We start from the raw sequence: 26,331 nt of genomic DNA on the forward strand, positions 1-26,331 counted from the left end.
GTGTGTGTTTCCTGTTTTTACAGCGACTGACATGTCTTAACAGGCTCTTAGCGTACAGTTACACCACGCACATAAGCACACCACTTATTGACATGGCGATCCCTTGCCATGCATATTTCTCTTCTCAAGAAGGGCCTCAGGCCAATTATGCGTAAATCAATAAAGTTCCTGTTCTGTTGAGTGGTGTTACAGTGTAAGTGTGTATGCGTGTATGTCTGTGTGTGTGTCTGTCTTGTAGAACAAGCCTTTATGGATGTAGGATACATAAAACATCACCATCAGCCCCTGATTAGCCACTCACTTTACGTCGTGATCGATAACTTTGCGAGAAGACACACACGTTGAAACAATCGCAAATGCATCAACACACACGGACCCAGACCTCCTTCCTTGTGTCGTTACGTATGTCTCAGTGTGCGCGCTAATGTTTAGTCGTGTGCTTTGGTGTAACTCCAGTGGTTTCACAGATGCTGCCTGCTCACTTTCAGCAGATGGTAGCCGGCTCTAATGGGCCGGCCGCATGTGTGGCAGATTTATCAGCGCATCCGCACCACGTTCAAGTACATCGTAGCAGGAGCACCGCTTAGTGTGAGGATCACCTTCTCCTGAAATAGAGTTTTGTTCGTTTTATTTCACAATACAGAGTAAAGATTAAAAGTATCAAGTATATATTCATGGATAAATCATAAAGGAGTTTTTTTTGTCAGGTGCCACAAGCACTTTTACTAAAACAGGGGGAGCCAAAAGGTTTTCTTAGGGGGCCAAAACGCAAACATTTTTATTCCAACAAATGTCTGTTAACTCACAGTTTATCAGTGAATGACGGCCTATGGATGAAAATATTTTGAACTGTTAGATGAAGAGCTGCAGGTAAGAGTTAACCCCCTCCTTTTATTGTGTCCTGCTGTTGAGAATGATGGAAAAATGCCACTTACCCGTAACTACAGGTCATGTCTGTTCAAATTATAAATAAAAAATGATCCAAACCTTTTGTGCAAGCACTGTTTTAAAGGAAATGAATGAGCCGTCCATGCAGTCCATGAAAAAAAATATAATACTGAGTAAAATGATGAAATTAAAACAAATATTAATGTTTAAATTGAGACAACAGTAAAATGGCAAGAGCATGCAAAAAATATGTATGGCCAGTGTGTCTGTGGTTACATAGATGGTCACAAAAAACTAAATAATAATAGAAATGCAATTCCCATCTCATTATAACAGCTGCTGTCGATAAGCTGTGGCCTAATTAAAGTGAAACTGGATTAATGCAGCGCTAATCGGATGTGCATCTCAGAATACCTTTCTTTAATGCTCTAAAGATAACTGTAATATAATATTTTCTGTAAACTGTCAAGATAATAGTTGAGCCATAATAAAAAAGTGATATGAGATGCGCTGCAACAGAAGCTCAATACCCAGTGGAGGAGCACATGCTATTATAATTGTTTGGAGATGAAAAAAAAAATAATAAAAAAATCCACCAAACGGCATATGCCATTATCATTTCTTATAGTTGAAACAAGGGACATCTTTGGCGTTGGATGAAACAAAATGGTGGCGACAGATGTGGCTGTTAAAAATACATTCAAAAAGTCAACTGGGTACAATAAGCCATATTGAATTGTACTGTATTACAGTCAAGAGAAGTCTTTGGAATGACTTGAAATAAACACTGTCGCTGTGTCAACAGATGTAGCCATTAAAAATACATTTAAAAAGTCCAGCGATTACAATATGAAGTACCATTCATCACAGTGAACACAAGGAGCGACTTTTGGAGAATTGTAAGAATATTCGCTCTATCAACAGATGTAGCTGTTAAGAGAACGTTCAAAAGCTGAAATCCCAGAACAAGTATTTATAGATGAAAGGTTTTGTTTTTTTTTGTTCACAGCTATTCAGCGCTCCCATTGTCTATTCACGTAAAGAGATAAACAAAACTAAACAGAAATACATGAGCAGCAAGCGAAGAGACCGTGAGGGAACAGATGGAAAAGTGTGTTGGAGGGTCACATGTGCGTGTGAGAGCAACATGTATACGCAGCGATTCATGTTCCTCTGCTACCATGTGCTATTTATGTTTAACTGAAAGGTAAAGTTAAAAGTGAAGGATGGAGGGAGTGAAAAAGTGAGAAAGTAAGACTGCACAGCTGTCAAGAGAGAAACAGGTAAAAGTGTTCTGTATGTGTGTCTACGTCGTCCTGCACCGATCAATTACTTCTCATCTCAGTCATTTGGGTCTGAGTTATTAAATACAAGTAACCAACCTACTTCCAGACTTAGAAATTTACAGATGAGCGAGGGAGCAAAAGAGCAAGAGAGCAAGAGAGAGACAGATACCAACAAACACTGTGTGTGTGTTTCTATAGCTGTGTGCGTTTGATTCATTGCCAGCAGGAAGTGTGTGCTACGCCACATTTTTCTCCCTGTAATTAACAGTAAATTGTTTTTACTGCCGTGCACCATGAATATCCCCTCTGGTTAACATGACCAATGCTGTCGCCACTCAAGTACCCGATGACTGACTGTGTGCTTCTGTGTGTGTGCACATGAGTGTGAGGCGTGTGCTGCAGTTGTTGTGAAGGGAATAGACGCGCTTTCATGATTCCGTGATGAATGCAGCACGCGATCGTCCTTTAAACGGCATTTTGGGAGTGTAGGTATTTCTCGGTTTGCTGGTGTGATGTAAATCTCAGGTTAAAGTGTGTTTGCGTGCGGATCTTATAGTTATACCTATTGGTAAGGTCCGTCCCGTGCTCGGCAGGCTGTTGATGCAACCTGCTTTGGTGCAGACTGTGACAGTGAAGTTGTACACATGGTAAGGCTTCAGTCCGTGGACAACATGAACAGGTTGTGCTGATGGTCCAGCCCTATGCAGGACCTAACAACAGAAGGGCATTAAAGCATTTTCAAAAGTCAAAAGTACAATGAGCTCATCCAACAGCATTCACCTCTCTACCTAGTAGATGTCCCACTCATTATCTAGTGTTGTGTGTGTGTGTCCACTTACCTGACTAACAACTGGAGGAGCATAGGGATTGTTGGTCTGCTCTGTGAGCATGTTCACCCGATATTCTGTGACCTCTCCTCTGGCTATGAGCCCGTGACCCTCGGTAGAGTTCCATGTAACTCTGAGACTGCTGGATGAAAGTGCCGACACTTCTGGAGGAGTCATAAACTCTGGGACTGGAAACACAGCCACAATCACACAACTGTACATAGAAGGGGGTTAACAGTGTTGATAGTGTGAAGAGCTATTCAGCCGGAATTGAGTGTGTGCAGAAAGCATAAAAAATGTGGAAGAACAACAAGCTTTGCAGTAATTAATGGATTACTAATAGATATCTACGGAGACATTATTTCACTACCAGCAATTAACACCTGCATAAAGCACTATTGTTTTATCACAGGCAGAGAAGAAGGTCACATTTGTCTTCATTTATACAGTATAACCTTAAATTCTGAGATGAAGTAGCCTAACAAACAAACATAAAATATAAAAACATTTTTTGTTTCTTAGTATTTCTGTAGTTACTTTCATTTGACTCTCACTTAACAGGTCCAAATGAAACTTAAACAGTTATGTTAAAAATAAAATACTAACAGAGAGGTGCACTAAAAATCAAGACTTGACGGATATTATGTGGCCTTAATGGATTTAAGTATTCCATAATTCTACGGTTGTGATAGCCACCATTACATGACAGATTAGAGAGAAGAATTCTTTATTCTACTGTTGATGGCATCTAACTGTGAAATATGCTGTGAAATGTGATTCATGGTAGACATAACCACAGTCATATTCTCCCATTCTAGCATGGCCCATGTGCACGCACATACACTGACACACATGCCACATTCAAAATGGTGTTATCATATGCTTGTTATCCAGACACATAGCTTAGAGTGATGTTGGAGGCAATCGTTTAGTCCTAATGAGCCATATCATCTCTTTGAAATTCAAATACCTTAATGAGATTCCCATCCCCCCGCATGCAGTTTGCATTTCCTCGTTCCTTCCACACTTCCTGTCTCTCCAATCCATCTGACAAATTCCCTTCTTCCATTTATTAGACTTTCATTACATCCATAAGCAAAAAACTCTGGGTGTGACCCAATTATCACTTGGTGACATATTGGTGATTATCTAGCATTTCTTAAAATCCTTTTTGCTCACATCTTTCTCATTAGTAAATAAACTGCAGCAACACATCAGTCTGAAGTTGTTTTGGTTCACCGTTTTTTTTTTTTTTTTTTATTCATCTACCCACTTTACTATTAAGATACAACATTGGATGGCAACACTTGGATGACAATGAATTAAAATTGAAGGATTTTTTTGAAGCCAGCAACTAAGTTAAACCAGCTGTGGAAGGAATTCAATTTTAAAAAGGTCCTCACTGGACTCACCACTCAGCCGGTGATGTTTGCCAACTGGCAAAGAGTCTTACAAGTTAAATTGAAATGTTTTCCTTAGGAAGCCTTTCTAATGACTGGGGGGTCAATATATTGTAGTTTAATCATGATCACAGTTCATACCCACCTCCCTCCATGGTGCGTGCTGTGGTCCACTCTGATGAGACACTTCCTGCAATACTGACGCTCACAACTCTGATCTGATAGATGGAAAACGCCTGCAGATCTGATACTACAGTACTGCTCTCAGGGGGTGGTACTGCGCTTCTATTAGTTGGGTTTGCTTCAGGGGAAACACTTGGATCCAGCCAACCGGAGCTAGAGAATACTCTCTTCTCAACAGCATGATCAGAAAGGTTTTGTGATTCAACTGGTCCACGCAGAAAGACCTCATACCTCGTGATAACACCTTCGAGGAAAGAAAAAAAAGATCAATCAAAGAAATCTGCAAGAGGTTAAATGTAGATGGCTACAACAAAAACTCAAATGAAATGAAAATGCTGCTAAGGGTGGACCAACCAATTATTAGGTTTAGGGGGCAATCACTTTCTCACACAGGGCCATGTAGGTTTGGATTTTATTTTCTCTTATGAAAATCTTAATTTAAAAACTGCATTTTGCATTTATTTGTGTTATTCTTAACTAATATTTAAATTAGTTTGATGATCTGAAATATTTAAGTGTGACAAACATGCAAAACAAATAGGAAAACAGGAAGGGGGGCAACACTTTGTCGCACCACTGCTTCAGTGCCTACTTTGCTGTTACTCTTCTGATCCAAATCTAGAAAATACCAACAGTGTTTTAGTTACATCAGTATCTGGTAAGCACAAGGCATTATGTAGCAGACAGAAATTTGACACAACCAAGCATACATTACACATTTGTATCTCCCTACTCAATGGAAGAAACCTAAAACTGGTGTTGTTATACTGTATTTACAACTGATCAATCACTTTTCTTCAAAGGAAAGCAATGACACGGACACAAGAAGCACAAATAAGGCCAACCTACATGTACTCCCATTTGTATTTAACCCTGAAAAAATGTAAAAGTCCTAACATAACTATTTTAAATTTAAGTAAATGCAACAAGAACAAACTCTGATTAACGCATGACAGAAAAAATAAAGGAAGGAGCAACAGAGAAAAGCATAAAAGTGGGTTTGGTATATCACTTTGAGGGAAACCGATTAACAGACGTAAAGAGAAAAACAAGAGACACAAACAGGGAGCATGCCTGGTTACAGGGCTTTGTATGACACTGAGCCTTAGAGCTACTACAAAGCTCTCTGGATTTACCCAAGGCAGTTCCAGTTCAGTGTGTATTTCAGAGTGTGTATATCTGAGTGCTAGTTAACTCTCATACCTCTTGAATGACACATGCCCAAAACTGTGCTACAGGGCAAGTGTTGCGTGTTAGTTACAAAACTGTGTATGTATGATTATATGTAATTTATTATTCATTCTGACATGGGCGTTAATAATTTATATGGTGTTTACTGACAAGTTACTGCAATACTGCTAAAAAATAAACATTGTTTAGCCTTAATTGTGCAGGCATGAGTGTAAGGGCATGTTTTTTTGTGTATTAAGTTTAACATGTTACAGGAGCTATACAGCATGTGTGCATACATTTGAGGTCATACCATTTGGCTGACTGGGAGGCTCCCAAGAAGCATGCAGTGTATGAGGTCCTGTAGCAGTGACTCTGGGAGGAGGCTGGTTCTGTGGGGCAGCAGAGGCCGTCAGAACAGACCGTGGTGTGCTAGAGGTGCACCCCCCTGAAGAACACGCCTATAGACAGGGGTAACAATTTTTAATTTCCATTGTGAAGGCAGTTCATGTTGAGAATATACACTGTTTTAAAAACTGGTCAAAGTGACTTCATTCTTTAGACACAGTTGGTTCACATATCTCTTAACTGAGAATGAGAATCATCCTTGTGCCATACCTACCTCCAGTATTACAGTGTACTGGGTAAAAGGTTTGAGCCCTCTTGCCACAGTCTCTGTAGATAAGCCTGTGTAGTGAATGACAGGCTCTGCTACACCGAATGACTCCATGGAGGACAACACAAACCTATGGGAGACAAACACTACCATAATCAATTGCTCTTTTTTTCCTCTTCACTATCACTCCACTTGGTCTGATTTAGTAATGCTCAGTTAGAAACTAGTGGTTGGACATCACAGGGGCACACGGGGTAAGATCCAAACCATGTTGTCCAAACTGTAAAGTTGTCAAATTCTGAGAACCAGGCTAATGTCATACATCATCCCCAAATATCTCGCCCCATATCTTCTTTCTTTCTTCTTTCTACCTACTGAATGTATTAATTATAAAAATTCCCAAATAATAACAGTATAAATGTATAAATAAATAAAAACTAGTGCCATTTTATTTCTTGTTGTTATTCCTGACCATAACACTGTTTTTTTTCCATTCATACATCTATCCTCCATCTCATCCCTAATTCAACATACCACTTACTGATACTCTCAAGTTTATATTTTTACACATTTAAAGACTTACATGGTCGTCTACAGATTAACTCACAGCCTCATGTGTGTACTGCACATTCTTATATTACACTTTCACATTCTCCTTTGCTCTACTCATTGTTGTTGCTCTGTTGTAATCTCAGTTTATCTTGTCTATAGGGTTTAAAAATGAATAACCTTTTCTACGAAGAAAGGCTCCAATATTTGAAGTTGAAAATGGCCTGTTCATTTAAATCTATTATAAAATATAATTTTCTAAGATGAATGGTTTACATTGAACATTTTACATTATGACCTTGTGACTCAGCTACAGTCACAACTTTGACATGGACTACAGGTGTAGCATCTGAAAATAGTTTGCCACTTTGAATTTCAAAATTAGGACATTTGTGAAACCTGAATCTGCAAACCAACCCCTCTGAAGGCCTCACTCCTCTGCCCCATCCCTTACCTCTCCACTGGGCCTGTATCGTTTCTCGGTGTGCTCCAGTTAAAGCTCGCACTGGTCGGACCCGGTCGTCCCACAAGGTTTAATTGGAGCTGGTCTGCCTCAGGCGGAGCACCTAAAGTTTGGTATGAGGAAGATGCACTAATTGTTGCACCAGCAACATTAGCTGTTACAAGCCAGTAAGAGTAGTTGGTGAAGGGAAGTAAACCACTGTCTTCAAATGATTCAGGCCCTGAAAATGAGGATAAAAGAAGTGAGGATAAACCGTGTCTGTGTCACATATATACAAAATATCAAGCAGGGAATAAAGTCTGATAACGCTGGGATGATACTTACTGAAAGGATAATGACTTTGGATGGTATGCACAGACTGCCCATCCCTCATGAGTGTGTAGTTGAGTCTGTGTGAGTTTGGGGAGTCAGGTGGATGCCAAGATAGATGAATGGAGGAGAAGCTGAGAGCAAAGCCCACTGGTGCAGGCTGTTGAGAGGGTGCTGCAAAAAGGTTAGAGTAAAAATAAAATAAGCTAATCAGTGATAAATAATGACATAAAACACACACACAAAAAGGGTGATGACAATAACTAACAATAACAACGGATTGGTGTGTCCTTGAGTGTTTATGTGTTTATTAACATGTAAAACAGACCTTTACTGCAGCCAAAGTGGTTGTCAGGATCAAAATGACTGGCTCCAGGATGACACAAATCACACTTGTCTCCAGTTACCAGCAGCTTACACACACACACCCCGGAGTCTGGATCGCATGAACCATTGACACTGCCCACTGGGTCACATGCGCAAGGACGGCATCTGCTCATCAAACAAACAACAACAAAACAACAAAAAAAGATCACGCTTCATATTTGTTTTATTCACCCAGCTGGAAAAAATGGTGACAATCTCACCACAGCCAAATTGCAACTACACTTATAAAATATTGAAGGATATCACAGTAAGTTACAGAATAGACCAATCAAAAGAACATAGCCTTCCTGTGAGTGTTTTTATAAACTATTGATAACAACTGTTCTCACTGACAACCTGTAACCAGTCTGTAAATGCTATTGCTTGGATGTAGGAGGGTGCCAAGTCAAAACTAAAGAAAACGCATAACTAAACCAAAGTGTATTAGTGTGAGCGTATGTGTGTGTGTGTGTGTGAGAAAGGTGTTGGGTCTTCTCCTTAACACTGTCAGGGAAACTGTCACTAGCATCTATCCCAGCCACCACCATCTACGTAGCTGCGAAACTAACTTCACAGAAGATGTATTCCCCCTCAGAGTTGTCAAAGAGTGTGTGTGTGTGTGTGTGTGTGTGTGTGTGTGTGTGTGTGTGTGTGTGTGTGTGTGTGTGTGTGTATGTGTGTGTGTGAGTGTGTGCGTGTGATGGTGCATGTGTCTGGGTCACCAGGGTGGTGTTACCCTCATAGGGGCTGGGCAGTAGGTGATCATCCGGCCAGCCACCTCACACCTTTGCACACACACACACACACAGACGTGCGCACGCATCCAAAAAGCATACGTGTGGTCACATGCACAACACAATCTGCTTGTCGGTAGATGTTTGGCACACACATGAACAACACACTGGCTGAGTGTCACAGTATAAGCCATGTCACTGTCACTTGCACACACACACACACACACAGACACACACAGACAGATACGGACATTATCCATGTGGGTTTATTCTACCACATACATGCTCTGTCTCTCTCTCTCTCTCTCGCTCTCACACACACACACACACACACACACACACACCTTCTTCATTGCTGTGTGAAAAGCCACAGCCTCGTAACGAGCCGCAAATTTGTCCTGTCAACTGGTGCTCACACACACATATACACACACATGTACACACGTACACAAAATATCACGGTGACTCGACCTTCACTTCATTTCCAAGGAGAAAGAAAACACCAACATCACACCAAGTCTTTCTTTTTTTCCGTCACCTTCAAATTACAGTATGTGTGTAACAGACAGAGAATTTGAGTGAGCCTACCCACTTATAACATGCTACAGTAAACACTCACTGTTAACAGTGTCTACTAAGGTGTGTTTAAGGTGTAATGTCCTAATCAGATAGATAGATAGATAGATAGATAGATAGATAGATAGATAGATAGATAGATAGATAGATAGATAGATAGATAGATAGATAGATAGATAGATAGATAGATAGATAGATAGATAGATAGATAGATAGATAGATAGATAGATAGATAAAAACCCACGCAGTCACAGGGAGAACATACAAACTCCACCCAGAAAGGGTTCTGGGCTCAAGAAAAGCATTCACAAGTATGAAGCTAAGGCTTAATTTACTGTATGATGAAATAAATTAAATGAAATAAGGCTGAGGCAGAGAGCAACAAATCTACCTCTGAGCATCTTTTCACATCTTTCTCTTTCTTTATCAGCCCATGTAAGGACCAACTCATCCCTATTTTTCCCTCATATTTAAATCATTCCACTCTTTTCTTCAGAGTGCTTCCCTTCCCCTCCGTCCTTGTGAAGTAAACTCTTTATCACTTTAAGCTTTTTCCCCCCTCCCTCCCTCCATTCAGCCCTCTCTACAGTGAGGAGATCTCAGCCACAGCCTGATCTCATCCTTAATGTTTTAACACTGGAGAATACGGCAATCAGACAAGGTCAGCTAACACACGTGCATGCACACGCACGTGCAAGCGCACACACACACACGCGCACACACACAGTGGATCACTCGTCAAACGGTTTGCGTCTGCTTGACACCGTGTTGTGAGGAATGTATGCATGTGTGCGTACCAGTATCGCACAGGGTGTAAAGTGTACAGTTACATTTGTGTATGCGAGATAGCCTGCAGGTGGAGACATGAGCGGTAAAGGTCAAAGCAGCTCTTAACTCATGTAAGTCACACACTGTCTTCACAGAGACTGCACCTGCTGGTGGGTGTGCTCATGCGTACAGCTACATGTGAGTCTGTGGTTACACTGTGTGTATATTTACATCAATCAACTGGATAAGAGGTTTAAAAGATGTGCAACTAACAGTAATGTTGTTATTTGTACATGTGATTAATAAATGCAGACCTGCCCAGACCGGGGTTGAACCCGAAGAACATCTCTCGACACTGGTCACAACGTCGCCCCCCCACTGAAGGTTGGGCGCACACACACTGTCCAGTCTGGCTCTCACATCCACGCTGTAATGCTCCCATGGGATGGCAGTCACACTCCAAACACATACTCCGATCTGGAGAGAGGTAGAAACCTGGACGGAGGAAAATATAAACCACAATCAAATGAACAGTTATTTATTTAACTTTTCTGCCGCTTGACACACAACCCACAACATTCAATGTTTAAGGTGATTGTGCTGTCGTCAGTTTTCTTGCATTTAAGTCAAAAGCATTTATGTCTGGCTCCGTTTAAAATAAGACCATTATTTATGTCCCAGAGAGTTAATGTAAAGCAAAGCTCGGGTGAAAATATAGACACAGAATGTAGTGGACTCAAATTACAGAGCTATGCATTTTTATAAACAAATCCACAAGCCATCCTGCTGGACGTCCATGCTAAACAACGTCCAAGCATTTTATGCCCCTGCTAATAATTAACCGGAGGTGTTGTTTGCCATTTATTTGTAATAAAAATTTAACACAAATCCAATAAACGCGCGTGAGGTTACATTAAGCACTCCCGTTTCCAAAGTATAAATCAATTTCATTTATTTTTCTCAGTACCTGCCAGCTAATAAAAAAAAAAATAGATATTCTATTTAGCTACTTAGGCAGCGAATACTGAGTGGCTGTACAGCATATCATGAACAGGCAGTTGAGGAAATTAAAATGGGCAATTTGTAGGAATTTGTTTGTCAAATGCAATGAAATACTGGAATTTAAAACACTTCACGTCTATATTACCCTGTTATAGTGCAATGCTTTTTTTTATTCTATGGTATTTGAGCTACAGTACCTAATATTCTGAAAATATGAATAAGAAGCAGCATTTTTTCTCCCCTGTGTTTTCTTTAATAAGGTCTGGCATGAACACAACGGACCCTGAGTGGAGTCCTGGCACAAGGTACATACTAATACAGATAAAGACTCACCAACAAGTTAATAAAGTATATTTGCTCAACTGCCCATTAATGCAAATATCTAATCAGCCAACTCAATACATTAAAGCATGCGACCATAGTCAAAGTGATCTGCTGAAGCTGAAGTCTGAAGGGAAGAAAGAGGATTTAAGTGACTTTGGATCTGGCAGAGTTGTTGATGCCAGACAGGCTAGTCTGAGCATTTGACAAACTGCTGATTTACTGGGATTTTTGTGCACTACCATCTCAAGCTGATTACAGAGAATGGTCTAAAAGAGATAAAATACACAGTAAACAACAGTTCTCTGGGCTAAGCCCAAAGTCAGGGGAGAATGGCCAGACTACTATAAGCTGCTATAATTTTGAAGGGTCACCAAAACTGGACAATAGCAGATAGGATTTAAATGGTCTTATGGATCCTGCTTTTTGTTGCAGCAAACAGATTGTAGAGGGAGAACTTGAAATGTCTATTCATTGTCATAATACTGTATGTTGTAGTGGAGTGGATAGAGTAGCGCAACATTAGCTGCAGTTATTGTGCATGTCTTGTCTAGCATATGTAGCACAGTGGAACAGAGGCAATATTTAAAAACTCTGCCTGCTTTTATTAACATATTGTGGAAGTGATTATAAACATGACTTCAATCTAGAATTTGGCATAAACATCATGACAGCATGGATCCATCTTGTATCAATGATCCGGGCTACTGGTGGTGTTATGGTGTGGTGGTTATTTTCTTGGCACACTTTGGAACCAATCAAACATCATTTACATGCCACAGCCTAACTGATTATTGTTGCTGACCACATTTTCCCTTTGCGACCACCAGTCTTTCGATCACCTCAAACTGGTGTCTTTAACGTTTAGGTTCAGTTTTCTGAACCTAAATGACCTCCATTGTCCTCAGGTCTCAGGTATGACACTATCGTGTCATTATAGACCAAACTTTCTAAGGAATACTTACAACACATTGTTGAACCTTTGTATTGAATTAAGGCAGTTCTGAGGAGGAACCGGTACCAGATGAAGCTAATAAAGTGACAGGTGAGTGTAGAGCATCCTCCTTTGTTCTTCGAACTTCTGGCTCAGAACCTTCACCATTTTTTGACGGTCTGAATAAACGCATCCACTATAGTTATTGGTTTATTATCTGTTTATGATCCATCTCTTTATCCATTTGTCTAACTCACCAGGTCGGCAGCTACTGCAGTCCTTTCCATAGCGTGTTGGTGCACAAACACACTGTCCTGTGGTACTGTCACAGACAGACCCCGTCACTGTCCCGGTGGGGTCACAAATACATGGTGCACAGCCATGGGACACACCATCTAACAGGACACAAACGGCACCAGAAGAGAGTTATATGCCTTTCCCCTAAAGGAGAAACTTACATTAGATTATGAACAGTTTCCGACTAACTTCATAAATAGAGTTTTCTTACTTTCGACGTATAAACTCCTGTTATAGTAGTTGTGTGCACAGTTGGTACACTGTGCTCCCTCCACCCCCTCCTTGCATGGGCATTGTCCAGTCCACATATCACATACACGCTCTGGCACAGTTCCACTAACGTCACACACACACGGCAAACAGCCCAGGGAGTTTCGCTGCTCCAGGGTGTGGTAACCATGACGGCAAGAGTCACAGCGACGGCCCTCCACATGTTCCTAAAAAGGAAACATGGAGGAAGGACAGGAGGCAGAAAACAGAAGAATGCAAAGAATGAGCATTAAATAAATAATCTAACATGTTCTGTTTTTGTGATCAGATAGCACCATATTTATGACCTTCTCATCTATAAAATATTTTTAAGTCTAAATGCAAAGTTGAATGTTCTTCTGATATCCTGATCCAGGATCTCCTATAATATATTTTGTAAACTGTATCTGCAATTTACCAGCAAGAGTTGAGCTTGTTGGATGATATCTTGCTGTGCTAACTTGGAGGTGGCTGCCTGATTACATAGATTGGCTTTTTTATATTCGTTTTTGCCACATGAGAGTCTGGAAAAAAAGTCATACGTGCCTTACACACACACTGTCCTGTGTAAGGATCACAGTCTGTCCCAGGTACTGTGCCTTTATGTGAACAGTTGCAGGGGGCGCAGGATCCTTCCAGTCTCAAACCAAACAGACCGCTGCCGCATGAGTCACATCGCTGGCCACCAACCCCCGGTTTACACTCACACTGCCCAGCATCAGGCTCACAGAACGGACTGAGCGAACCCAAGGGGTCGCAGTCACACGGGACACAGCCGTCTGGGTGGGAGAGGTTCCAATAACCGAACTCACAGCGGTCACATGAAAGACCTATAAAGAAAACACAAGTGAACAAAAAGGTAAAATGATATTTAGAAGAAATGTTGAGGTGGAACCAGCTGAGAGACACAGAAGGGAAATAGAGAGAAAAAGAGTGAACTGGTGCTTACTCGTTCACCAACGTGGGGTTTAGCCCCTCTCTCGGTTTGCTGACTTGTGTGTGTGTGTGTGTGTGTGTGTGTGTGTGTGTGTGTGGGTGTGTGTGTGTGTGTGTGTGACAGAGAGAGAGAGAGAGAGAGAGTGAGAGAGTGAAAGAGCAAGAGGAATGGTGGGTGAGTGTATAAAACTGCCATCATTAGGGCCAGGCCCTCTACATATGATGGATCACTCACCTAAGGCCAAACACTTAATTTTACTGAGCAAAAAATAAATAAATTAAGCAACTACAAGAAAAGAATGGAAGCGGAGAAAGAGAGATGGAAGGAACGAAAGCTGGATAGAGGAATGTTAAAAAAAAAATACTGAATCATCATCTTCGATTAAAAAGAAGGAAAAAAAAGCTTGTTTTGCGAAAAAGAACTCCTCATCTTTGAGAGACTGACTTTAAATAAGTAGAAGATGGTTTTTTTTGCACGTTTTGAATAATATTTTTAGAGCCATGGATTCTAATATTTTGTCTGTTAGTACATTTAAGGTCTTCCAAAGTTTTTTTCAATGCAATATTATCTAAATTTTTCAATTGCAAAAGAGAGTCATCCAGTAAATGAAATGAACTCTTTAACAGTTTCAGCAAAACCACTTATCTTTATAAAACATATATATATTAGTTTTAAATTTGATCGAGTGTCTTTTCAGTATTATTAAATACTTCTTTTTAAATGCTTTTTGTCTTGTTTGTCAAAATTCTGTAATTAGCACACACCAAGACACATGTTAAGAGGTTCTACTGCAGAGGCAGCAGCAGTCCCGGCTATAAGGCTGGTTGGACTATGAAATGCGGTGTGTGCGTACGGGGCTTATTTGAATATGCCATACGTATTCCATGACAGGCAATCTGTCCCTAAATGGAAGCCTGGGGGCAACGCAGTCACCACAGCCGTTTATGAGGGAGTGTGTGTTCATATGTGGGTGGATGTGGATGTGTGTGCGCACATGTATTAATAAGAACATACCTGTACATCTATGTGTGTGTGCGCGTGTCTTACTTTGTGTGCAGCAGACACTTGGCATTTCCCCTGGTCTGCCCACTTTAATGATTTTACAGATATGAAAGTATTTCTCTCCATAGGTCATATTTCATAGTGGTGAAGATGTGTGTCTGTGTGTGAGGAAGTGTGAATGCAGTGTATTATTGGTAAATATGCAGGCATACTGATGATTTCATATATTGTGCTCAATGTAGGTTTTTTTCTAATAAAGCTTTGTCATTTGTGAGGAATCCCAGATCTCGCAACAAAAGAGCTGCTGACGTCGTAAGTATGTCTTCTTTTTACATCCTCTGTATTTCCAATTTGTCTTTTGACATTCAAATACCAGTACATGTCCAAGATACACAACAATAGAAACAAGTGGGATAAAAAAAAGTGAGAAGCCAAGTGAGAACATTAGAGAATAGAGAGTGTTAGAAGACATTAGATCAGAACAGAGAAGATGTAATTTGGTATCGAGGTGTCCACGTGCACATGTGTGCATACGTGTGTATATATGTGCGCGCGTGTGCTTCCAGGACGTGGCCGGCCCTTTTATCAGTAGCCAGCTGGTTAACAGGCTCATGCATCACCATTTCAAACACTATTATGAACACACTGCACTCTGGCACCTTGTTATGAGTGTGCACGCGTTTTTGCATGTGTGTATCCGTGTCTGTGTGCGCACATTTCAATTCCGTCCTTCTGAAGCGCGCCTGCCATTGCTCCACTCAAAGTATCAGCTTGGCGGTAATAAATTGCCATAATCAAATCTCATTTCTGAAAAATACCTGTGGGAGCAACCAAACAAACAAGGACAGGGAAAAAAAAAGAAAACGGGTCTTGTAAGAAGGAGTGTGAAAAATACAAGGGTCTGCTGCAGTTTGTTTTAATCAACTTGGCACTGAATTAGAGAATTAAATGCCAGCATCGTCCTTGATGGCGCACGCACGCACGCACGCACGCATGCACGCAAAGAAACATTTCTAACATACAATGCATAGAGCCAGGCAAAGACAAAAGTACAACAACACATGGCCACATCCTGACATACTCTCTTATACATACTCATAAACAGACACATTTACACACATACACGCACAATGTGCACCCTTGATAGCAAGGCTTAGCAATAACCACGATGCGTTGAGTTGAGGAGCGTTGGCCGGTTTTGCATTTCATACGAGCCTGGTCTTCAAAGACACACAGGGGAGAGAGTGAAACCATTTATCACAAAGAGAAGCACAACGGCTGGAGGCACCGCCAGCAGAAAAGCCTGTTTATTTTGGCTGCCACAACACTTTGGGATATGGATGTGTGCGTTCATCAGTGTGTATGTGCTCATGTCTGGTTTGTCATGTGCACCCACTGTATACACTTTTGCTTTTGTGTGCACCTATGCACTAATTAAGGCTCGTGGTTTGACAACTGTAACCGAAAAACCCAAGTTATCAACAGCAAAGTATTTGGGAGTTCTGTGTGGTTTTATGCTGTTTGCTGCATACAGATTGTTGCAGATATTGCTCTTTATGTTCAGTTTAACTACTGGCCCTGTATGTGTGGCGAAGGGCCCTATCTTGTTGAGACATCCAGTTTGGACCTCAACAGAACACTGCATGTGCAAAAGGGAGCATGTGGGTTTTGAAAATGGCACAGTATTTGGCAGAGTTCAATGTGCTATCACAGACAGTGAGCTGACCACCACCAGCAGCACTCATGGATCCACAAACCACAAACCTCACCACCTTAAGGCGTGATCTAAATGGTGACCACGTACAGTGTGGGTGCAACACTGGACACCAGTTTGGTTTGACCACTGATGGTTGAGCTCCTGTGATGTCATTTGGTGGTTTTCCCTGCACATGTGGATCAGGATGTGGTCATTTGTTGCTGAAAAAACCCTTGGACACCCAGATATTGGATTGTGTTCCAAGCTATTGGTTCGCCTGTGTTTCTGCAGAGTATATCCAACAGCTGAAGGACTGCAAAGGAGGCCTACACAATACTAGGATGGTGGTTTTAATGTTATACCAATCAGTGCAGGCTACATGTTTTGTCACATGTTAAAAGATAAAGAGAGTTTTTTAATTCATTGGCAGTGCAACCAACTACTCAGAACCCCTTCAGCAAGGCATTAATAATTTACTGGTTTGTATACACAGTGTTTACACTGTGGCCATTGAGTTGAATGGAATGTTTTCCTCAAAAAGGGGGCGTGGTCAGAACATGTTCTGGTTCTGGAAAGTGGGCGGGGATCCATATTGCTAGGCAACATCTCTAGTGTTTTCATTTCAATGCAATGGCCCAAAGAAGCAACCACACACCTAACAGAGGATTCGCAAGAGCCCAACAAATTGTAGGGTACCACCACCATGACGGCCACAGTGAGTCTGCACCGTTCCAAGATGAACAGTCGTACAGGTCAGAGAGGATAAGATTCTGCCACAGAATTCACCAACTCAAAGTGAGGAATGCCAGACTGGAGGGACTGCTGGGGATTAGGGAGAGGATGTTTACAGAGGAGTGCCAGCAGTTCTACACCTCCAAGATGGAGCACGAAAAGATGCAGGAAAACCTGTATGCTGAAAGACGTATGAACGCCCGACTCAGTGAGAACAATGTCTCTCTGGAGAGACAGAAATCTGAGGTCTTGGCTGAAAAACAGCAGGAGATCGACCAACTGAGGGAGCAGCTCAGTCACAGAGACAGGGAGAAAGAGAGTCTCTGTGTGAACCTCAGCGTCGCCTCAAACCAGCTCCGTACGAAAGAGACTGAAAACATCCAGAGACAGGAGCTGTGGACGAGTCAATGCAGAGCTCTGGAGGACAAGCTCAGAGAGGAGCAGGCAGAGAGAGAGAAGACGGAGGTGGAGAAGAGAGCACTGGAGGAGAAGAGGACAGAAATGGAGGAGAAAGTAAAAGACCTGGAGGGGAAAAAGGAAGAGCTGGAGGAAGAAAACAAAGAACTAAAGGAAAAGGTCAAAGAGCAGACAGAGAAGTTAAAAGAGTGGGAGGAAATAAAGAATGAGAGAAGGGCAATAGAGAACTGGAAAAGAGGAATAATGAGTTGGAGAAGGAGAGGGAAGAAATGGAGAAGAAAAACAAAGACCCGGAGGAGAGAAACCAAAACTCAGAGAAAGAGAAGAGTGAAATCAAAACTCGAATCGAAGTGGAGGAGCAGGAAAAAGCAAAAGATAAAAGAGACAGAAAGAGAGAGAAGAAGGAGAAGAAAGAGCAGAAAAAGAAAAGAGAGAGAAAAAGAGGGAAGCGCAATAAAAGAGGAAGAAGCAGAAGATAATAAAGATGCTGTACATACATGTTGTACATACATACAAAACAACAGCAGCATTAGTCAGTAGAGACACTCTCACAGATCACAGACATCAGAGCTCATTCACTGACTAACGCTGAGAACCACTGCTCCACAATAAAGCTCTGAAGTGTATTAAAAGGATTGATGTTTGTAACAGTGCATCTTTTAAATCCTACCTTATTGACTTCAGTGACCTGCTCTTAAACACACTATATATTTGTATATAAACATGAAGCATGGCAACAGAAAATGTGTCTTTTAATAAAAAGCACAGCCTTCAATAGTAGATCAATGGTACCAAAATGACCCAATACTCAAAATTTCTTATGTATTTTTATGGAACCAATAATTTTTTTAAGTTTAATCACTGTTTTAAGATTTGTTTAGTGTTTTGTCTGTGACTGTACTGAAAGAAATTTGAAGACCTAAGAGAGATTTTCAATGCAATATTTCAGAAATGCATGCGGTGTCTAAAAACTTTTTTCCACCACTGTATGTTGGACAGAAGAGTAAAAGCAGCGTAGTCACACAAGTGATCTGAGGGCCGTGATTTTAAATGTTGGTGCCTTAATAAATGTCTGCCTTCGGAGAGACAAGCTGATCAGCCATCATGTCACTTTTAATAGATATTGTCTGTGAAATAACTGGACGAACAATTAAAGAGATGAAGGCGTTTGTTGAGAACGCCTTAACCACTGAGTCGCTCTGATTAGTTCAGATCAGACTATCCAGTCGCGTGCAGAGATATTCTTTTTGTATCGGTAGAAATCCCAATGGAGAGTTCTGATGTGAATTGTCTGGAACCATCACAGCAAAAGATTTATACAATCACCACAGTGGACAGTGTCAGACTGGGTATCTGGCCAATGGTCACAATCTTCCCTTTGGTCAGTTACATCATTGAATAATGAACAGAAAAGTGACTGTCACCACCAAGCAATGTAGGCAACTCCCACAGGCCTCAGCTCCACTCACACTATGACTCTTAGCTAAGATGAAGGTGACAGGAGCCACCACACCCAGTGCTTCTAAAGAGCTTTTTGGGGAGGGTTGTAAAGCCCGGTTTTGGTGACGTCCTCTTTACATTCATTCAGTGGTCATCTTTAAGTCAAAGCTGATACCTTTGCTGATCTGAACAGCTTTATTCAAGCATCTAGACTATTTCCAAAAATGGGACTGACAACCTAAAAACCTACTGCTTTGTGCCAAAGCCTATAGGCCAGTATATAAACACTAGAATCTTACAGTTTATACCTTAAAAATCATGCACACACACATACACACACACGTAGGAAGCATGCAAGATCCGATCACTCATACCACATTTGTAGGTAGTCTGGGAGCTCAATAATAAATAAATATATACAAGAATTAACAATTTAACATATTTAATATCACAACAATGTGTGTAATTCTCTTCTAAGAAACACATTATCAATGTGATCATGTTGATGTATGCAAAGCAGTCACGTGTAGTTAATTTCATGTTACTTCTCAATAATGTGAGCACAGTATTTTCAGATGGTTACCTGTGATCCAATCACAGTCAACACGCATCAAAGTACCCAAGTCTGAATGGCCCCTGTGTCATTGATTTGTTTACCTGTGACATGAGGTTTACACTGACACTGTCCTGTGTGCTGGTCACAGCTGGGAACTGCTCCTGTTGAGGTGCTGATGATTCCCAAGTCACTGCAGTTACAGGAAACGCAGCCATTTGGATTTGAGGCTTTAAGATTATACCAACCAGGGAAACAGTCTGCACACTGACGACCTGTTACTGCAGCTTTACACTGACACTGACCTCCGATCTGGAGGGGAGAAACAGAAAGAGAACATGAGATTTAAAAAAAAATCATCATGAAATGTTGACGTTAAAGGGCTTTACTGGTCATCAACAACTTGCTGTGGTGTATGTGTTGGTATGTACCTGGTCACACTCCAGGCTGCCGTTCACCGTTCCAGCAGTGTGACAGTTACAGGGCTGACACACATCAAGTGAAGTGGGATCGGACTCCTCCAGCCTGAAAAATCCACTTAGGCACAGCTCACAGTTCTTACCTGAGTGAGACACAGAAACATGGTGAGACAGAGCAAACATGTCGACAGATAAAAACCATGCAGGGTTCAAGAGAAATGACCACAAAAAAAAGTCCATGTTTCAACTCTCTCTCTAGCTGGACATGATTACAACTGGTTATATTGTATATCACCATTATAAAATGTACTATGACTGAGCACAGCGTGTCCACAGATGATCAATTGTATTTCCTTCCAATCTTAATCAATTTAAGAGAGTCTATATAATAATATAATATATAAATATAAGCAAATGAGGAAGTCAGAATACAGAAGGTTTCAAAACTAATCAGCAACACTGACGCTGATTATGACTTTAAATTACAATGTTAAATCATTTAAACATGACTCTGATATTAATTAAGATATCTGCTGTTAACCGAAAGTTAAAAAATGGAGCTAGTCAATCCCAATAAATCTCCATATTAAAAAAATCAACTACCAACTTTACAGTAGAAATAAATGTGTCCTCATTCACCTTTTAATTTTAGACAAGAGATGAAGTTTGTTCCACTTTGTCTCTGTGTGCCTGGGCATAACCCACCCACCTCAGCTCCACTTAGGGTTTGGGTTATACACTACATACTCTTCCCCATTTTTGAACTGAGTTAGATGGAGCCAAGACGTTGACAGTTGGAGGTGCTACATCGCTCTTCAAGAAACCCGTTTATATGCAGTCTGTGTCACCTCTTTAGTATTTGCATTAATCTTAATCATGTGACGTCAGTGTCTGTATATTATAAATAGGTTAGCCAGGTAAGTATATATGTATATCCTTGTACTGTAGTCCTTTGACATTAAGAAAGATTACGAAACCCAAAAAAACTATTTAGATCAAACAAACTGTGACAAGATGATTTGCTTATTTATGTCCATAGCAACACTACCTGTGGTGTTGTGCATGCAGCTGTCACAGACACCTCCTCCCCCCCGATAGTGCTCATCTGGTTGGTCATCAGTTTGAATATCATAGTGACAGGAGACGGCATGGCCATGGCACTGACAAGGTCGACAGTTCATAGGCTGGAGTTGGTCACCTGACCTGAATGGCTTATCGTTGTAGAGCGGTGCACAACGCTGGCACTGTGGAAAACAATTAAAAATTGCATGTTGAACATAAATACAGATTTTTTTCACACAGTAAACTAACACAATATATGAGGTAACATACATTATGTTGCCATAACAAGATTTCAAAACAAGAGATTTTCAGCAAGGGAAGTCTGAAACTACAATCAAAAACAATGTGAACACATTCCGGCTTTGGGGGATTTGTATTTATCCAATAGCACGTATTAAATGTAAAAATGTGCAGTCAACGAAAATGACTGTGTACATAGAAAGAGACAAGTAAAGAGATTGTATTTATAAGACAAAGACAGACAAGCACCATTATAAGCAAAGAACGTGAATGAAAGAGAGGGGGTGAAAATGTAAAGAGAGAAAATCAGTGGCCCGTGTAAATCTAAATCTAAAGAGAGCGGAGCAGAATTCATATAACTCTAGAGAAAAGACAGGGGTATTCTCCACTATATAATAAGAAGCCTGTGCATTCACACACATTTAGCATAGGGAAATCAGACCACTAATGAGGAGTGATTTGCAAAAGCCAGCGCTCTCACACATTCCCACTTTCATGTCAAAATAAACATACCAAGGTGCGAGTGTGGGAGCAGAAGGGGAGGAAAGCGGTATAAAAAATGCATTTTTTTGTAGCAGAGAGCAGCAGAGGCGAGAAGCAGCAAGTACAAGCCCTTTGATTTTGTTCAGCAGTCAGTACAAATTATGGTGGACAAGGGGGGCATCAAATGGCGGGATTAAAAATGTATTAAAAAACACAGGAGTTCCTCCCATGTGTGACACATGCAGACCTGCACTGGGCCTATTATGTATGACACACAGAGTGGGGAGGGGCAGTCAGGGGGGAAGCCAGGGGGAGGGGCAGAACGAAGATGGAAACGGGGGGAAGAGGCTCCTGTTTTGTATATGAGAGACGGGAGAGGAATTATGTACGAACTGCAGAAAACAGATGGAAACAGAGGAGAAAAAGGCATTTGCGTTTTAAAGATTAGGACAGAAACAGAAAGTAAACAATCCACAAGTGTCTGAGGACAATGTGAGGCGGAAAACAGGACAATGAAAGAGGAAGAATAATGGGATCACGAAAGAAATCAGTGTTCCAACATGAAAATGAAAAAAAAAAGGCCCAGCGTAACGACATGAGGCAAGCCCCAGGATGAAACCCGTAAGAACAAAAAAATAAAATCGTATTTAAATAATAATAATAATAATAACAAAACATTCTGCACCCGTGGAGTGTAGTTTGTCAGTTTTTCAGCGTTTGTTATGTTTGAGGTTAAACAAATGCTTTTAATGAATTTGGGCCACACTGAAACTTTTTTAAATAAGTATTATTTATATTCTTGTGTTTTCTTCATCTCCCTTTTCTCTGTGAAAATCCACTGACTGGATACCAATGGAAGGTCACTCATGCTCACAGGTGTCCTTGTGCTTTTAACAAGCAAAATTGTGACCTACTCTACAAGTCATTGGTCTATGGTCCTACATTTCTTACTGTAAAAGTGTTACAACTATATAATCTGAACACAATCTATAGTGTTGTGTATTTGTATTATGTGGGCGCACAATATGTGAGTGTACAGCATCTAGAGCACTACTCAGTGCTACCTGATTTTTAATGAAAACTAATGAAACAGCAGGAGATAAAGAAATAAATAGACACACGTATTACAGACAGACAGACTTTAATGAAGTAGTAATTTAATAAAGTCTGTAAAGACCTACACTCCAACATGTCTTGGGACATGTAATTCCACAGGAGTACTTGCATGTTCGCTGTTTGCATGATCTTGTTGGTTCTGTCAGTCTGTCTGCTCATTTTTCCGCCACACAGTTTGGTCTCAAGTCTATCTGCTGTCATACCTACAGTCACTTCCTGCCTCTGTGTTTGTCCATGCTTCCTTTCCCCTTCTGCCCATCTGTCTTTGCCTGCCTGCCTGTCAATCTGCAGCTCCGTGCCCCAAACCGTTTCACATATCAAAGACACTTTTCTTCCCTCACTTCCAAAGGCAAGCACTCACTACATCTCAGCCTTCGTCTCATCCGCTGGTGATGAGTCCAGGAGCAGGATGTAGTGAGTTCTCCACTCCCCGATCCCTTCCCTTCTTCTGAAAAACAAATCTCTCTGTACATCTCAACCCGCCTTCCCACTTCTCCCCTTCGTCGTTCGCTTGGCCCATCTCTACCAGCTCCCCCAACCGCTTGTTCTCATATCCACGGCGAGTATGTGAGCAGGAAATATTACCATACCAAATGAAAGGGAAAGGGTTTTTTTTCTTTCTTCTCTTTTCTTTTCATTCAGCATTGCGTTACCTTCCCTCTCTCCCAGCCTGCTAATTAGTCGAGGGACTGGTGCTAGGGAGTTAAAAGAGGAGCGCACGTGTTCATTCTCTTCCTCATACAAAAGGTTTTGACGGCACGCCATCGCCTGTACACAGTACCGACGGCAGGAAAAGACGAGCGCATGAGGAAGAATGAGTTTATGTGGATTTAATTCTGGTGCTTTTATCTTCTGCACATGGTCCGTCAACTTAGTCAGCTGGTCCTGCTTATGTCACGGTACTTCTGTCTGTCTGTACTGACTCTTGATGCTTTCAATATTTTCCTCTCAATTTTATGGTAGAACTCAATTACGTAAATAAGGCGTGAGTGAATGATAAGAGGATAGGAAGCTATAAAAAGCATCCATTAACAGATTAGGAAACAGCATATAGTGAAACACTTTGTTATTACTGTAGCTGATTGTTTCGTTCACCCGTTCTCGTTGCAAGTCTAGTGCTTAAAAATGGGAGTGAAACCAGCGAGTGTGAACACGTGTGTGTGTGTGTTCTGGACTGTGAAGCAGAGAATGGATAACGTTTTACTTTGTATCTAAATGTTTCCACAAAACCTGCTGAGTAAGGAGGGTACTCTAATGGATATGTGGACATTCAGATGGCCTGTCATAAGCATCTGTGTGTTTGTGTTTGCGCGTGTTTGTGCATGTGTGTGTGTGGGAGAGAGAGAGGAACACAGAGAGAGAACGAGAGAGTATGGATGTGTAAATCTGCCGGGACAACTCATCTTATCCTAAATGCCATGACCAATTTCACGGTCTCAGTGGAAAGGTCGTGGCACCGGCTTGCGTATGCGCGAGCGTGTTTGTGTGCACATGTCCGTGTTGTGTGTCTCTAAAGTTAACCCCGTTAACCCCGGAGCTGGTGAAAATCTGCTGCTGAGGCAGACTTGAGCAGAACAGATCCCGTGAAACGCCACTTAACGTCACTCCGCATCAGTATCTATCACACAGATGTAAACAGAAAAAAAAAAAAAAATGGTAGAATTTTCAGAATTTATATACAACATATAAATAGCACAGTTTCACAGTGTGCACAGTGTCGCTGAGCATCACTCACACAAGACGCACACACACAAGGAACTCCCTTACTGTTGCCAAGCCTTTTGCAACCATGCCTCAGGGTGCAGACACATGCATTTTGCCAAAATTACACATTTTTAGTGATACTAATACTCAGCATTAAATCCACAACTCCAAACCAGAAAAAGTCAAAGGCCTTGTATGACTGAAAACAGTGTGTGTGATGTGCAGTATATGATATAGCTTTCAGACATGACGGAATCCATCAGCTGTGGAGAGACGCGCAGAGACGGAGTGACAGAACGAGAGATCGAGTCTGACACAGAGTGCACATAAGAAAGAACCAAAAGACAGAGAGAGAAAGCGGGAGAGTGTCTGTGTGTGTCTGTCCGTTTGTGCGCATGCATGTGTGTGTAAGTGTGTGTGTGTGTGTGCGAGCGAGAGAGAGAGTTTAAGTGTGTGTCTTCTAAGGCCTCTGTTGATCATCTTGACACATGTCTGAGCATTTCTGTCACTTTAATGTCACTGTGGAAATTCTGCAGATTAGTACAACATCCGTCATGGTGCTAGGCCGATCCAAGTCAACAGAACGCATGCAATATTAAAGGCTAATATTCCTCACAGCCTTTTATGCTCCAATATTACAGAGACAGAAGAAAGGTCTTGCATATTCACTCAGAGAGATGACATGGACAGGTTTGGGAGAAAAGTGCACACACACACACACACACACACACAGAATATCACACAAAAAGAACTCTGTGTAGCCACATAGACAAATTACACACTAAGGCGCTTCACAGATGTGTAGCTCCTGTAGAGATTCATTTACATAAAATATATCCATATTGCTTATTTCCATTGCGTCTTTCAACACAAAAGAACTAATGTATGTATGAGAGAATAGGAAAGGAACGGCCTGGGAGGATGTATCGACCTGAGACGGTAAGAAAAATGGAGGAAATGGAGAATGGAACATGAGAAACGGAGTCAAACAGGAATGAATTAAATACTTAGAAAGTGAGGCAATAAAGAGTGAGGGGGAGCGGAGGAAACGGCTGAGTGAAATGAAGCGAAAGACAAACAGAGAAAGAAAGAGAGCTGATTAGAGATGCATGCTGAGGGAATGTCATTGTTCTAGTCGATTTGAGACATTATTTAAACTGAGACCCGAGAGAGAAAGACGAGCATGAGAGAGAGAGAGAGAGAGGGAGAGAGCGAGCATGAGAGTGACCCAGAGAGAGAGGAAAAGAAGAATATATGAATATAGTGTATAAAAACATGAAAAGGAGAAGAAACAAACTGATTTTTTTGGCCATAATCTGAATGATGGCATTTATCTGACTTGTTTTAACATGAGTGTAGATGCACTTTCAAGTACAGAATTCAACACTATTCAATAGCAGAGTATAGGAATGTTTTATATTTCACTGTATTTGTCACTTTATCCACAACTGTTGTCACTTTGTGTAATATACTTTGTGTTTCCTGTTATGTTTGTCCTATTTAATGTTGTTTGCAGCCTGCTCTCTGTGTCCTATTTAATTTCTTTCTGGTCACTGTGTTTTTCTGACTTGTGTTGCTGTAACATTTGAATT

At 41.1% G+C, this 26,331-nt stretch overlaps 1 protein-coding gene across 1 annotated transcript in view; it reads right to left on the bottom strand.

Annotated features, from left to right (window-relative positions):
• The window catches only part of ush2a (Usher syndrome 2A (autosomal recessive, mild)), a 176,135-nt gene that overhangs the window by 120,647 nt on the left and 29,157 nt on the right, over positions 1-26,331 (bottom strand). The window contains exons 13-27 of the mRNA XM_047580544.1: positions 21,183-21,378; positions 20,147-20,277; positions 19,820-20,027; positions 13,485-13,768; positions 12,901-13,126; positions 12,650-12,787; positions 10,450-10,630; positions 8,020-8,183; positions 7,707-7,865; positions 7,374-7,602; positions 6,377-6,500; positions 6,068-6,215; positions 4,547-4,828; positions 3,014-3,189; positions 2,737-2,884 (exon numbers count right to left, since the gene is read on the bottom strand). Of these exons, the coding sequence (XP_047436500.1) occupies positions 2,737-2,884; positions 3,014-3,189; positions 4,547-4,828; positions 6,068-6,215; positions 6,377-6,500; positions 7,374-7,602; positions 7,707-7,865; positions 8,020-8,183; positions 10,450-10,630; positions 12,650-12,787; positions 12,901-13,126; positions 13,485-13,768; positions 19,820-20,027; positions 20,147-20,277; positions 21,183-21,378 (2,794 nt within the window). The remainder of the gene's footprint in view (positions 1-2,736; positions 2,885-3,013; positions 3,190-4,546; positions 4,829-6,067; positions 6,216-6,376; positions 6,501-7,373; positions 7,603-7,706; positions 7,866-8,019; positions 8,184-10,449; positions 10,631-12,649; positions 12,788-12,900; positions 13,127-13,484; positions 13,769-19,819; positions 20,028-20,146; positions 20,278-21,182; positions 21,379-26,331) is intronic.

This window comes from Mugil cephalus, chromosome 3 (genome assembly GCF_022458985.1).
Source record: "Mugil cephalus isolate CIBA_MC_2020 chromosome 3, CIBA_Mcephalus_1.1, whole genome shotgun sequence".
In the NCBI taxonomy this organism is placed as follows: domain Eukaryota; kingdom Metazoa; phylum Chordata; class Actinopteri; order Mugiliformes; family Mugilidae; genus Mugil; species Mugil cephalus.